The sequence below is a fragment of the Saccopteryx bilineata genome, chromosome 1 (genome assembly GCF_036850765.1).
Source record: "Saccopteryx bilineata isolate mSacBil1 chromosome 1, mSacBil1_pri_phased_curated, whole genome shotgun sequence".
Lineage (NCBI taxonomy): Eukaryota > Metazoa > Chordata > Mammalia > Chiroptera > Emballonuridae > Saccopteryx > Saccopteryx bilineata.
The window spans coordinates 301,057,698-301,071,686 of record NC_089490.1 but is presented as its reverse complement, the minus strand read 5'-3'; the positions used below and the strand labels follow the sequence as shown (position 1 = coordinate 301,071,686).

General features: G+C 44.0%; 1 protein-coding gene across 6 annotated transcripts in view; it reads right to left on the bottom strand.

Annotated features, from left to right (window-relative positions):
* Window positions 1–11,767, bottom strand: part of TTC12 (tetratricopeptide repeat domain 12) — a 55,809-nt gene extending 44,042 nt beyond the window's left edge. For 2 of the 6 annotated variants that reach the window (XM_066244940.1, XM_066244987.1), the window contains exons 1-6: window positions 11,715–11,767; window positions 10,798–10,980; window positions 10,375–10,480; window positions 10,120–10,192; window positions 845–996; window positions 299–320 (exon numbers count right to left, since the gene is read on the bottom strand). In XM_066244940.1, coding sequence (XP_066101037.1) covers window positions 299–320; window positions 845–996; window positions 10,120–10,177 — 232 coding nt within the window. In that variant the 5' untranslated portion in view covers window positions 10,178–10,192; window positions 10,375–10,480; window positions 10,798–10,980; window positions 11,715–11,767. The other 4 variants (XM_066244979.1, XM_066244960.1, XM_066244949.1 and 1 more) reach the window with 4 other exon arrangements.
* Between the last annotated feature and the right edge of the window lie 2,222 nt (window positions 11,768–13,989).

The following is a 13,989-nucleotide window of genomic DNA, read 5'->3' as shown; positions in this document are numbered from 1 at the left end:
GCATAAAGAGCTTCTGAGCTGAGCAACAGAGAACCTATCTGGAGTCCTTGAGCAGCTAAGAGTAAAACTCAAGGATACAAAATAACTGAATTCAGTTTACAAAAAAGATTGGCCAGGAGGAAAGAGAAAACCCCCGGAGAGCCGGACCACCAGTAACAGAACCAGGTGATCAGTAGATTTTTGTTCATGGGTTGTCTGCAAACCCAAGAGGCTATAATGTAAGATTCTGGAAGCTGTGGTCAATAAGCACAAAACCTAAATAAATATTACACCTTGGGAAGAGAGATGCTGTTCTTACCTGAGTTTATTTCATCTGCATTCTGCAGGGCACAGGTTATCATGAAAACAAAGAAACAAATTAAAACAACAACACTTATGAGCATACAAAACCAAGGAGGCATCTGTCACAATGGGGAGTAGGGCATTTTCTGTTACAGAGAAGGGGACCTGCTTTCAATGAAGAGATCTGAATATGGGCACAGGTGTCATGGGGCTAAGTCTGCAAAAACAAGGGTGACCAACCAGATCAAGGGACCCACAACTGAGACTATAGGAGTTGGACATATAAGTATATACCCTAACAGTACAGCTTAAATGTGATCACGTGTAAGAGGGTGGAGAGGCCAAATTTTCATTAAAAACCCAAAAGGTTAGTTAAAGATGACTCAGGAGCAAGAAAAAAAACAACCAGAGCTTATACTTCCTTATGGAAAATCTCTAGTAAATCTAAAAGCACAAGATGACTTTGGCCTCACCAGTCTGAGATTATGTTACCACTTGGCCTGGTCTTTGCAGACCCCCTCACTGTATCTATTTAGAGAAGACCATAATGGATAAAGGAAACCTTTGTAGAAGCCTGTGGAGGACTGATCATGGTCTTGTTCAAGGTGGTCCTGCATTGGTCTTCCTCTGTGAACAGAAGTCTCTTTTCTGTGTTGAGGATAGCTTTTTCTTGTACAACTGGGTCATCAGAATTCATTTCCTGGATTAAACTGGCTGGAGAACAAATCAGACATGAACCATTCAAACAAGGTCTTCAGTGGGGAAAGACTGTTTGCTAGAAAGGACAGTGTAGGGCATGCATAGGGAAGATCTTCCATTTCTTCCAGCTTTATTGATATAATTGACATGTAACCTTGTATAAGTTTAAGGGGTACTACATGATGCTTTGATACATTTGTGAAATGACTTCCATAATAAGGGAAGTTAATCCATCCATCCATCTCCTCATATAATTGTTGTGTGTGTGTGTGTGTGTGTGTGTGTGTGTGTGTGTGTGTGTGTTAGAAACATTTGGGAGCTGCTCTCCATGCCGTACATTACATCAATACAACTTACTCATAACTGGAAGTTTATATCCCTTAGCCAACACTTCCCCATTTCTTAAAGAAGGGCAGGGCAAACAGTGATACCCAAGTTGATGGAGACTCAGATCTTGCACCTGTCTGCTATCTCAGTGTGGGGTGGGGTAGGGTGGGGTGGGGAGTGGCCTCTCTCAGCATGTTTTTCTCTGGGATAAAGCTGCCCCCAGCTCTGGGACTGATGCTAGATACTTCTTTTCTTCCCCATATGTCCAGGTTCCGTTCAAGCTGTATCTCAGGGCTGGAGCTCAGAAAGAGTGAGACAGAATAAGTCCATGTTTGGGCCTTTGAAGAGGAACTGCATGGGACTCCAGCAGCCTCTGTCTCACTCAGCCACAATTCCTGCTCGTTTTTACAGCCACAAGTTAAAGGAACCCTGCTCCTCAGTGAGGACCTTCCAAACCAAGATATCCTTCCCATTTTAAGCAAGAGAAAGAGGGGTGGGGAGTGAGAGAGATGAGAAGCATCAACTTGTAGTTGTGTCACTTTAGATGTTCATTGATTGCTTCTCATATGTGCCTTAACGAGGGGGCTCCAGCCAAACCAGTGACCCATTTCTCAAGCTAGCAACCTTGGGCTAGAGTCAATACTGAAGTAATATAATGTTATAATATATAGAAATATAGAAAAACATGGAAGATAGAAATAATTAGGATATAATATTAAAAGCAATTAAGGAAATTAAATAGTTATGCTGTCTGGATAGGAATTAATACAGTGTGTACAGATATGATAAACAGACTCTGCCTTTCATGCAGGGCCTAGTTAGTGTGTGTGTGAAGTTATATACAAATAAGAAGTAGCTTGATGTCATAACTCTGTAGGTTAACATAAACAAGAAGCTTTCCTAGGAACACCTTAAAAGTGGCTTGAGGTAACATTTCAGTACATTAACATAAAAAGGGCTCCCTTAGAGGAACTCCCAAGAAGGTGGTTTGAGGTGATAATCCTGTAGATTGACATCTGTTAGAAGGCATATGCCAGAAAAGGTACTAAAGCTAAGGGCCCCCCTTGCTGTGGTCAGTCACCCAGATTCCAACGTTGAATGTGGATTGTCTCCATGCCACTCTGACCAAGGACAGTCAAGAGGAGCATGCCGACAGGGCCCCCTTAAGCTGTACCCAGGCACACCCAAAAAGGATTCATGAGTAAAAACTGCCTGTGTGATTCTTGCAACTAACTTGTGTGTTGGTTGTCTTTCCTCTGGTGGCAGTTGGTGTCGGCACTGATGAGTCGAATCCTCATAGCCACCTCAAGAGTAGTCTCGAAGAGGCTGCCAGCCCTGCTGTTAAGCAGGAGTGTCCCACTGTGCGGGGAAGTCAAATTGAGGACACCTGATCAACGTAGAACTTGGGCTCTCTACTGGGACAGTTGGTGACCTTGGGCTTCAAGACAGCAACCTCTGAGTTCAAGCCAGCAACCACGGAATCATGTCAATGATCCCACACTCAAGCAGGCTACACTGAACTCAAGCTGCTGAGCCCATGCTCAAGCCATCGACCTCAGGGTTTTTAACCTGGGTCCTCGGCGTCCCAGGTCAACATTCTACCCACTGAGCCACCACTTGCTCAGGCTCCCTCCTCATTCTTATCCACCACACATGGGTGTGGGGCCAGCCCAGTCCTCATCTTTGCCCCTCCTATCAGTTTCCACGTGGCTTCTTTAAATCCCTAGTTGTAGGACTTCTATTCAGTTAGATTTCAGGCAGTTCTGCATGATGGTTGTTCTGTAATTTAGCTGTAATTCTGATGTGGATGTGGGAGGACGTGAGTCCCTCCCTGTATTTACCTATGCTGGAAGTCTTATGTCATGTTAACAAACATCCCTTTGGCCAAACAGTCACGTGGGCAACCCAGATTCAGGAGATGGAGCAACAGACTATTCTTGATGGAAGGAAAAGAATTTGTGACCATTTCTTATGATCTACTAGAATATTTGTGTATTTGTTACTGGTCCAAAAGTACATCTGCCCGACACTTTAAAGGCCAATATTCAAAACATCAGAGTTCGGAATAAGAATAGATTTATTGATTGAGAAGACACCCAAGTGAGAATATGGGGGACTGACAGGTTCCTCAAATCATCTTTTCCAAGTTAAATATTTAGGCTTCCTTTAAATCAAGGGAAGGAAAAACGGAGGGGCAAGAGGAGACCAACAAACCCAGACGTCTGGGCACTGACAGGGATCTGAGGAAGAGCACACAATCTCTAAATCTTTTTGTTCCCCTGACAATCTGAGTCCTAGTCTTAAGTCTCCTGCAAATCTTTGATAAACAGACACTACTACAGTGTGTCTGTAAAGTCATGATGCACTTTTGACCGGTCACAGGAAAGCAACAAAAGACGATAGAAATGTGAAATCTGCACCAAATAAAAGGAACTCTCCCAGTTTCATACCTATCCAGTGCAGTTTGATGTGGGCTCACGCACAGATTTTTTAGGGCTCCTTAGGTAGCTATCCCATATAGCCTCTATAGACTCGTCACTGACTGATGGACTACCAGAACGGGGTTTCTCCACCAAACTGCCAGTTTCCTTCAACTGCTTATCCCACCAAGTAATGTTATTCCTATGTGGTGGCGCTTCGTTATAAACGCACCGATATTCACGTTGCACTTTGATCACGGATTTGAATTTAGCGAGCCACAGAACATACTGAACTTTCCTCTGTACTGTCCACATCTTGACTGGCATGGCCGTGGGCTGCTCCGCTGTATACACGGTGTTACATCATCATCTGCACATGTGCACATGCTGCCACATCATCCTACAGAAACTGGATTTTCCTTTTATTTGGTGCAGATTTCACACTTCTATCGTCTTTTGTTGCTTTCCTGTGACTGGTCAAAAGTGCACCATGACTTTACAGACACTCTGTATTTTGTATATCAGGGGTTGGGAGCCTTTTTGGCTGAGAGAGCCATGAACACCACATATTTTAAAATGTAATTTCGTGCCTGACCAGGCGGTGGTGCAGTGGATAGAGCATCGAACTGGGATGCCAAGGACCCAGGTTCGAGACCCTGAGGTTGCCAGCTTGAGCGCAGGCTCATCTGGCTTGAGCAAAAAGCTCACCAGCTTAGACCCAATGTCGCTGGCTCGAGCAAGGGGCTACTCGGTCTGCTGAAGGCCTACGGTAAAGGCACATATGAGCAAGCAAGCAATAAACAACTAAGGTGTCGCAATGAAAAACTGATGATTGATGCTTCTCATCTCTCTTCGTTCCTGTCTGTCTGTCCCTGTCTAAACCTCTCTCTGACTCTCTCCTCTGTCCCTGTAAAAAAAAAAAAATGTAATTCCGTGAGAGCCATACAACCCGTGTACGTTATGCATTATCCAATAAAAATTTGGTGTTGTCCTGGAGGACAGCTGTGATTGGCTCCAGCCACCTGCAACCATGAACATGAGTGGTAGAAAATGAATGGATTGTAATACATGAGAATGTTTTACATTTTTAACATTATTATTTTTATTAAAGATTTGTCTGTGAGCCAGATGCAGCCATCAAAAGAGCCACACCTGGCTCGCGAGCCATAGGTTCCCAGCCCCTGATGTATATCTTCCTCCACCTCTTTGGGAGAGGCATCTTCTGGAAAGGGGCCATTCTTACAAAAACTCAAGCCTTGAGCACAATTCCTCTAAGGATTAGCAACCCATAGCAGGAGCTATTTGCCTAAAGGTCATGGAAATGATGCAGGCTAGAACTAAGACAGAGGCAAAGACTGAGCATTTCACGCTTACATATATGTGGGTATTACATCATGTTAAATAAATGGCTTTATAAAATGTGGCTTTTGCAACCTACAGATAGTACCAGGTGATTCACTGAAATTATTGCATATACCATAGCTAATCCATTCTCTTATTGATGGACATCCAGGTTTTGTAATTTTAATTTTTTTCTACAGAAAATGCATGCTAAATTGAATATGTACATATTTCCTTGTGCACATGTGACATATTCTTCAAAATATGGCTGTATCGATTTTTACTCCAAGTGGTCTACAAGAGTTTCCATTGCTTTAGACTTTCTCACATTTGCTACTGTCAAATATTTATATTGTTGCCACACTTATGGATGGGAATGTCTCATTAATGTCTTCATTTACATTTTTCTGAATATGATTGGAATCAAGCATCTTTTTATCAGTCTGCAGGCCATTCAGATTTCCTTTTCTGTGAACTGCCTGCTCCTATTCTTGGCCAATTTTCTATTGGGTTATTGGTCTTTTACTTATTAGGTTTTGTTAATATATTCTGAACTGATTTTATGTATTTGCAAACATCCTGTCTTTGGGAATGCTTTGTCTTTTCATCTGTTTTGTTAAAGAGAATTGTTGAAGAGAATTTCTTTTTAATTTTAATGTGTGAAATGCACCAAAGTTTTCTTTTATGATTAATGCCTTTTGAGTATTTTAAGGTTACAAATACACTATCTTGTGTTGTACTCTAAGTTTTAAAGTTTTGTTTTTCTCACTGAGGTATTTAATCTGCCTGGAGTTGCGTCTGTGTAGGGCACTAGCACACTTCGTTGAAGAGTCCCCACCTTCCCCATCGATGTGCTGTGCCACCCGTTACTGTATTCATCTACAGGTCTGAGTCTGCTCTAGGCTCTTCACCCTACTCTGCAGGGTTGCTCAACTTTTCCAACACCAAACATTCATGCATAATTACCATTGTCTTATAATAAACCTCGACCATCTGATAGAAAGAGCTATCCCACTCCTTATTTTTCTGCAAAATTGTCTTGGTTATTATTTATTGATTGATTGATTGTTCTTAGCTTTGCTCTTCTGTTTGGATTCTGGAATCAAGTTGTTAAATTCTAAACAAAACATATTTAGGATTTTGATCTAAACTGTACTGAACGTAGAGAATAATTTGAGGAGAATCTTGACCTTGGGACTTCTAGCTTCCAGAACTATGAAAATATATGTAGTACAGTGGTCCAAACAGACTAATATACCTCCTGTTGGGTAAACAAGTGTTTTTATTGTGTTTTTTTTTAGGTTTGCTTCTTGTATTGGGGCTTCGCCACGTGTGGTCTATGGAAGGCTGCCTGCGGGTGCTTGCCCTCAGGGTGGCAGATTGCAGATTGCCCGGATTACCTTCCTCCTTGGGAGGGGCCACTGTTTGCTGGAGAGTGCAGAGAGAGCAGAGTGCTGAGGTTGGTGTGGTGCTATGAGTCCGGTAAAGCTGGAGAATGGGTCGGGGCTTAGGAGCCCTGAGTCAGAGGGAAGCGGTCTTCCCTGCCTGTTTGCTTGTCCGCCATTATGAGACTTTAATAAATGGAATAGCCCACCATTTTCTGGCTCCGCAGTTCGTTTACCATCTACCCAAATCCAATGAGAACTGCAAGGCCACGGCCGTGGCTCCTGGCCTTACACCTCCAATTACACTGAATTAGTCTCTCGCACTTTGCAAGTCACTCTTTGTATCCTACATCATCACACTTGAAATTACTTGGGTACTGTCTGTTCCCCCACTGGACTGTAGATACCACTAAGGAAGGAGAGGTCAGGCCCCCTACCCCCCTTCCCTGAGGAGGAAGAAACAAGAAGAATGCAAGGGAGAGGAGCCTGCAGGGGCAACTGAGTCAACCAGTTATAGATGTACTACCTATAGTTCTCTGAAAGGGTGCCTGGGGCCACTTGTTACACAGAGCAAATAAGATAGAACTTATCTGAAAACCCCTTCCCCTTTTCTTTTCTTAAATGCTTTTAAGAAACAATATTTACATACATTAATTTAAAAATTCCAACACTTATCCTCTGAACCCACCTAAACTCATCCTCTAGACCCGTGATGGTGAACCTTTTTATAAAAACCGCCCACTTTTGCAGTGCTGGTTAACCTGGTCCTTCCCGCCCACTAGTGGGCATTCCAGCTTTCATGGTGGGTCAATCGCTGAGCCCTTTGGTTGCTCCACTAGGCCCACCATGAAAGCTGGAACGCCCACTAGTGGGCGGGAAGGACCAGGTTAACCAGCACTGCAAAAGTGGGCGGTTTTTATAAAAAGGTTCACCATCAGAGCTCTAGAGACAAAGTGGTCATGAGCCCCTTGCATGAAAACATGTATTCTGTAAAAGGTATATAACCTGTAAGAAAATCAACTTCGGGGAGCACGTGTCTTTGGAGCTACTATCCCGTGTGCTCCACCAGCTTTTAATAAATTCTCTTTTCCTCTAATAAAGTTATCGAAGTGTCTATCCTCCGTTGGGTCATTTCCTCCTACAATTGTTACTATACTCACTAGTGCTTAGCAATGGATACATACCAAGAACCCAAGAAATGAGGGTATAGAATCCATATACATGTGGCTACAAAAATTGAATTGTAATGAAATGATATTTAGAAATTAGTTTCCCAGTAGCACTAGCTATATTTCAAATGCTAACTACATGTGGTTACTGGTTATCACAGTGGACAGTGTAGGTTATACAACAGTTTCATCATCACAGGAAGATACCTATTGGGCAGTCCTTGAGGAACTTTTGAGTATGAATGAGAGGTAAGGGAAGATGAGGAAGCAGAGCTGAGTGACAAAGACACTCTGCAGAGTATGAACCATTAGAGCAGGCGTCCCCAAACTACGGCCCGCGGGCCGTGTGCAGCCCCCTGAGCCCATTTATCTGGCCCCCCACCACACTTCCGGAAGGGCCACCTCTTTCATTGGTGGTCAGTGAGAGGAGCACTGTATGTGGCGGCCCTCCAACGGTCTGAGGAACAGTGAACTGGCCCTCTGTGTAAAAAGTTTGGGGACCCCTGCTGATTAGAGCATGTTTAGAGAACTCGCAGCATCTTGTTGCTGCACAAGTGTGGGTTAGGGAGAGGCTGAGTGACAATGAGAGGTAAGGGAAGATGGGGAAGCAGAGCTGAGTGACAAAGACACTCTGCAGAGTATGAACCATTAGAGCATGTTTAGAGAACTCACAGCATCTTGTTGCTGCACAAGTGTGGGTTAGGGAGAGGCTAGAGGTGAGGTGAGGTCATGGGAGGACTGAAGTCCTGGTGAGAGCTGGAAATGTATTGTGACTGTGCAGAGAATCCAAGCAGAGAAGCGGCTGGGTTACATTTGCATTTTAGATACATTACTCTGTGGGGAGTATAAGCCTGGAGGCAGGAAAAACAATCAGAAGGTTGTTGAAATAGCCTGTGTAAGAACAAGAACAAAGGGAGGGCTGCAGAAGACTAAGCTGGTAGGAAGTAGCCAAACTTGATGGGTGATTGACAGGAGGACTGAGCGATGAGAAGAGTCCCATGTGACTTCTAAATTTCAGGACAGGTAGGGAGCCACCTACTGAACCCAGAATGAAGTTGAAAGTAGGAAAAGCCGGTTGTACTTGCAAGGAGGATAGAGGGGGAGGAGATAACTCAATTTTAAAAGCACTAAGTGTGCAGTGATTGTGGGGGGACATAGTGGTTATGGCAGCTGGCCCATAACCAGCTGAGATATGAGGGTCATCAGCAAACAGGTAAACCATGTGCTTTGATTAGATCACTGAAGAGGAAGATGAGCAGAACTCCACAGCACAGCATTGAGGGACGGGGAGAGAGGCTTATGATGAGGACACATTATAAACATATCATTTATCAAGTTACCCAAACTATTTTATTTTATTTTTATTTATTCATTTTAGTGAGGAGAGAGAGAGAGACAGAGGAGAGAGACAGGGGGAGGAGCTGGAAGCATCAACTCCCATATGTGCCTTGACCAGGCAAGCCCAGGGTTTCGAACTGGTGACCTCAGCATTTCCAGGTCGACGCTTTATCCACTGCACCACCACAGGTCAGACCTTTTTTTTTTTTTTTAACTTAGTTACTTTTTTTTTTTTTAAGATTTTATTTATTCATTATAGAGAGGAGAGAGAGAGAGAGAGAGAGAGAGAAAGAGAGAGAGAGAGAGAAGGGGGGGAGGAGCAGGAAGCATCAACTCCCATATGTGCCTTGACCAGGTAAGCCCAGGGTTTTGAACCAGCAACCTCAGCGTTCCAGGTTGACGCTTTATCCACTGCACCACCACAGGTCAGGCCTACCCAAACTATTTTAAAAACTATTTTATGTTTTGGCCCCACAGAACCTGCTGGAAGCAGTGATTTCAATATATTTCTATCAGATTTATAAGGTTTGTTTCTTTGCTTATGACTATCTTCAGACAAAACTCCCTGAAGTTTGAATAGGAACTGACTGCTTTGGAATCTCTTCAATGTAGTCTGTGGGATCAGAGTACATCCTCTGAGATCCCACTGTCCTAGCTGGGGAAGAGGGTCTTCCTGCCTAGAGAGAGACAGGAGAAGGCTACCCCATGAGCCACAGTGCAATTTCATCGATCCCAAGGGAAAGTCACTTGATTTTGCCTCTGCAGCTCAAAAACATTAGTGGTTCTACTATAAAACAAGAGGGATCCCAAACTGATCAACAGCGCCTCTGAACGATCTCAAAGGGAACAAGAGCTAGGCTCACTGGCCATGGGGAAATAGAAGCTCATTTTGACCTGAGTCTACAAGGAAGAGAACAAAATGTGACTGTCAGCCTGAATTCCAAGAATTCTAATGGTAACAGCGTCTCTGATGGCAATTAACAGCCAAAAAATACTACCCTCAGGCTCAAATATTACTTGTTTCTTGATAACTTTAATTTCAATTATTTTTTTCTTAAGAGTCATAAACCTGTCAGGCAACCCAGAAATAATCATTTCTTTTTAGTCACTCCACCTCTACAGTAGAATTTAATTTGTGTATGATTCGCTAGTACTTACTGATTTCATCCACATTTTTAAGAAATTTCTGCAAGTCTTTCTCTTGATCGTCAGCCATTGTGAACCAGAACCCCTGAGGGAGGCAGTATAGATGATGAAAATTAATAACAATGAAACATTTAAACAGAATCTGTCAGGCTTATTAGCCTCCTAGGAGCCAAGTAATTATTTTTAAGATGGGTTTATAAATATCATAAATAACAGCAGGGTGATCTATTCCACTCTGAAGGCTTTTTGAGTCCAAGGGACACTCACTGATTGTGGTGATACCTCCAGAAAGCTTCCAGTCCACCCTCCACTGGGGAAGCCACCCTGCAAAACGTTTCTCCAAAGCCAAAGTCAGCTGCTGTGATTCGGAAACCTGGGGGGAAGGGGACCAGGAGGAGAGCAGTTAACAAACTTCCAGAGATGCTTGACTTTGATCATAACCGACTGGCTTAGCAAGAAGCTTGGACCTGGCTATGTAACAGGACACTAGAAATACGGTCCAAAACTGTTTAAAATATAACCTGGCTTGTTTCTGAGGCGTGGAAAGTACAAGTTAGCTGCAGGGATCAGAACTGACAGCACCATGCCCCAGCTCCTCCTCTTCTCCACGTGCTTTAGCTTATGTCCCAGTTGTTCTCAGTGAGAAGGTGCACGGTGTGCCAAGTGGTTCTATAAGGTTCATCCACATACCATAAAAGTCATCCAAAATTTTGTTAAATATACAGACTCCTCAGCCTTGGCGCCAGAGCGTCTTGGTCAGTAAACCGGAAATAGTATTCAGAACTGGATAGTTTCAAACACATCCCAGGTGACTCTGATTTACAGCGAGGTTCAGTAGTCTTTGCAATGCACCGGTAACTGGGAATTTGAAATCTGCCACAAATAAGGGGTGAGTTGCTCAATTTCTGAGACTCCATCAACGACAGGCTGTGTGACCTCAGCTAAAGTCACAACCTCTCTGAGCCTCAGAGTCCTCATTCACTCTATGCAAACAATACACTTCATTTGCTATTCTGAGAATTAATTTCAAACTCCAGGCATGGTATGGATGGTAACTATGAGGCACCCTCATCTATAAAACGGGAATGAGGATGTGTGGCTTAAATAAAAGACTGCTAGGATTCTTTCTAGCTCTAACATTTTACACATCCACGGGACCTCCTGATGAGTTGACTCGCCCAAAGTTACTAGGGGCTGAAGCAAGGCTGGAACTCTCAAGGGTGCTCCGCCCTGTGCTCTCAGGGCAGAGATGTGAGAGCGCGCAGGGCCGGGTCAACGAGCCCACTGAAGCGCCGCGCCGCGCCACGCCACGCCAAGGAGGATGTCACCCAGCAGCAGCCGCAGCCCGCGGGGAGCCGCGCGGGAGCCCGGAGAATCGTGGGCCCCATTCGCCCCACCCCGCGGGGCGCAAGAGGCGAGGCGGAGGCACCGTTGCCCGGAAAACGCCCAGTAGCGTCCCTGGGTATCTGCGCTTGCCGTGGAGGTCCCAGCCCGCAACCGAAATCGCCCCATTTGCTGAGGCCCAAACCAGCGTTCTCTGTTCGGCTCTGACAGTCAGATCAGTACCAGATTGCAGGGCACACTCCGGACCACCCCGCGGCACTGACCTGTAAGGGGCAAGCGAGGAAATGGCGGCTGTGCGTGGGCCGGGACTGACGCGGGACGGGGCGTCTACCCGGCGAGACCAGGGGCGAGAGGGAGGGGTGGGCGTGGTCAGGAGCAATTGGCGGGCGTGGCCAGTGGGCTCTTCCTTAGACCTGGAGTAACAATATACTCAGCAACCACAGACACTTGCACATCTTCAGAAGTCACTTCCATCTTGATGACTGCTACATGGACCTCTATCAGCCCAGACCTCCCTCCAAACCCCAGCCCTGTAAATCTGACAGGATTATTAGACCATGAATCGCTTGGGAGCAGGGATTTTGTTTTATTTTGTTTTAGTATTCCCAGCATCTGGCGCTCAGTGGGAGCTCAATAAAGATTCATTGAATGAGTGAATTACCCTCTTGTTCAGCACTGCAGTGTAGGTGGAGGAGGCCGGGCAGGTCCACATTGGATTTGGCAGATGGTAGAGAAATTGCACTGTGGAGCCCCAAGCGTTAGGGCCATTCCATTTAATAAAGTCTCACAATGGCGGACAAGCACACAGGCAGGGGAAAACCTCTTCTCCAGCTCACAAACAGCAAGAATGGCTCCTCATAGTGGCGGGCAGACAATCCGCCACCCACAATCCCCCATCTCTCTCCAGCGCAAGCACCATAGCCTTATATAGGCCACATGCACGTGGCGCTGCCACACCATCACGTACCATTCAGGCGAAGTGCTTGTGGCCGGTACCAGAGAGCAGGTCTAACACAGCTGCCCCACAGGCGTGGAGGAAGATTCCAATCTGAGTTATTCTAGATCAGGGTAGTCAACCTTTTTATACCTACCGCCCACTTTTGTATTTCTGTTAGTAGTATAATTTTCTAACCACCCACCGGTTCCACAGTAATGGTGACTTATAAAGTAGGGAAGTAACTTTACTTTATAAAATTTATAAAATAGAGTTACAGCAAGTTAAAGCATATAATAATAATTACTTATCAAGTACTTTATGTCGGGTTTTCACTAAGTTTGGCAGAATAAATCTTTATAAAACAACTTACTATAGTTAAATCTATCTTTTTATTTATACTTTGGTTGCTCTGCTACCGCCCACCATGAAAGCTGGAACTCCCACTAGTGGACGGTAGGGACCAGGTTGACCACCACTGTTCTAGATGGAAAAGGAAGTGTGTAGTGTCTCTACTTCAGGCTTCCCAGAAACGTGCATTGTGGGGGACAAGCATTGTTAAAGTCACAAAATGAGTTCTAGGGTAAATCACATACTAGCCAGATTGATCACTTTAAAATGTTAACAGTCCTAGTAAGCCCTGTAGTCTCTGGGCTATCTGCAAAGTGAGCAATAGACCTTTCTCATTATAATTCACAATAATTTTGGACCTGTTTGCTATGCAGCATAACATAGCCCTTCATGGTTTGTTTGTTTGGTTTTTTTTGGAGGGGGGGTATTTTATTTTATTTTTTTGTGTGTGATTTTTAAAAGCTAACTTCAAATTGTGTTCAGGCCACATGATTTGATCGACTTAGGTCTCCATGCAGTCACCGACTTTGAATAAAAGACTCCTTTAAATTTGTACTTTAGTGTGGAGAACATTTGTGTACTCTCGCTGGTTTCGTTACAACAGTCTCAGTACCAATAATCACTATTTTATATTAGATGTCCGGGGATGGAACCCAAGACATCTGCATAGTCCTTCATGTCTAATCCATTCAGACCATTGTTCTTTACATGCTACAATGACAACATTTAGTGACATTGTACACAATTCTATACATAGATTGTGATCATTGTGATTTATATTTTAATAAGGTGACCAATCGTCCTCTTTTACAGAGGACAGTCCTTCTTTTGTAAGTTCCATGCTCCCTTGAAAAGTGTCCTCCTATATGTCCTCCTTTTTGATATTGGAAGACTAGTCTGTAAATGTGCATATTCAATCGATGCAGAGTCGATCCATTGCGTGTGATGTGACGTATTTGTATTTGACATGACAATTATCAAGGATCAGTACAGTGCAGCAAGACGCAATTATGAGACGCATGCGCTCCATATGGGAGACCTTGAGAGAGCACACAACATACCGAGCATGCAAATGGCTTTGTGTACTTCTTACTGAAACATGACACGGCACATACGACATTGTAGATTCACAATTATTTCTTTCTCAGTAAATATTCAATCACAGGTAAGTGTGATTGAATTGTGCAATTCACGTTTTATTAATTCATTATCTACTTAATAATTTCCAAAAATGTATAATTTTATTTACAAGT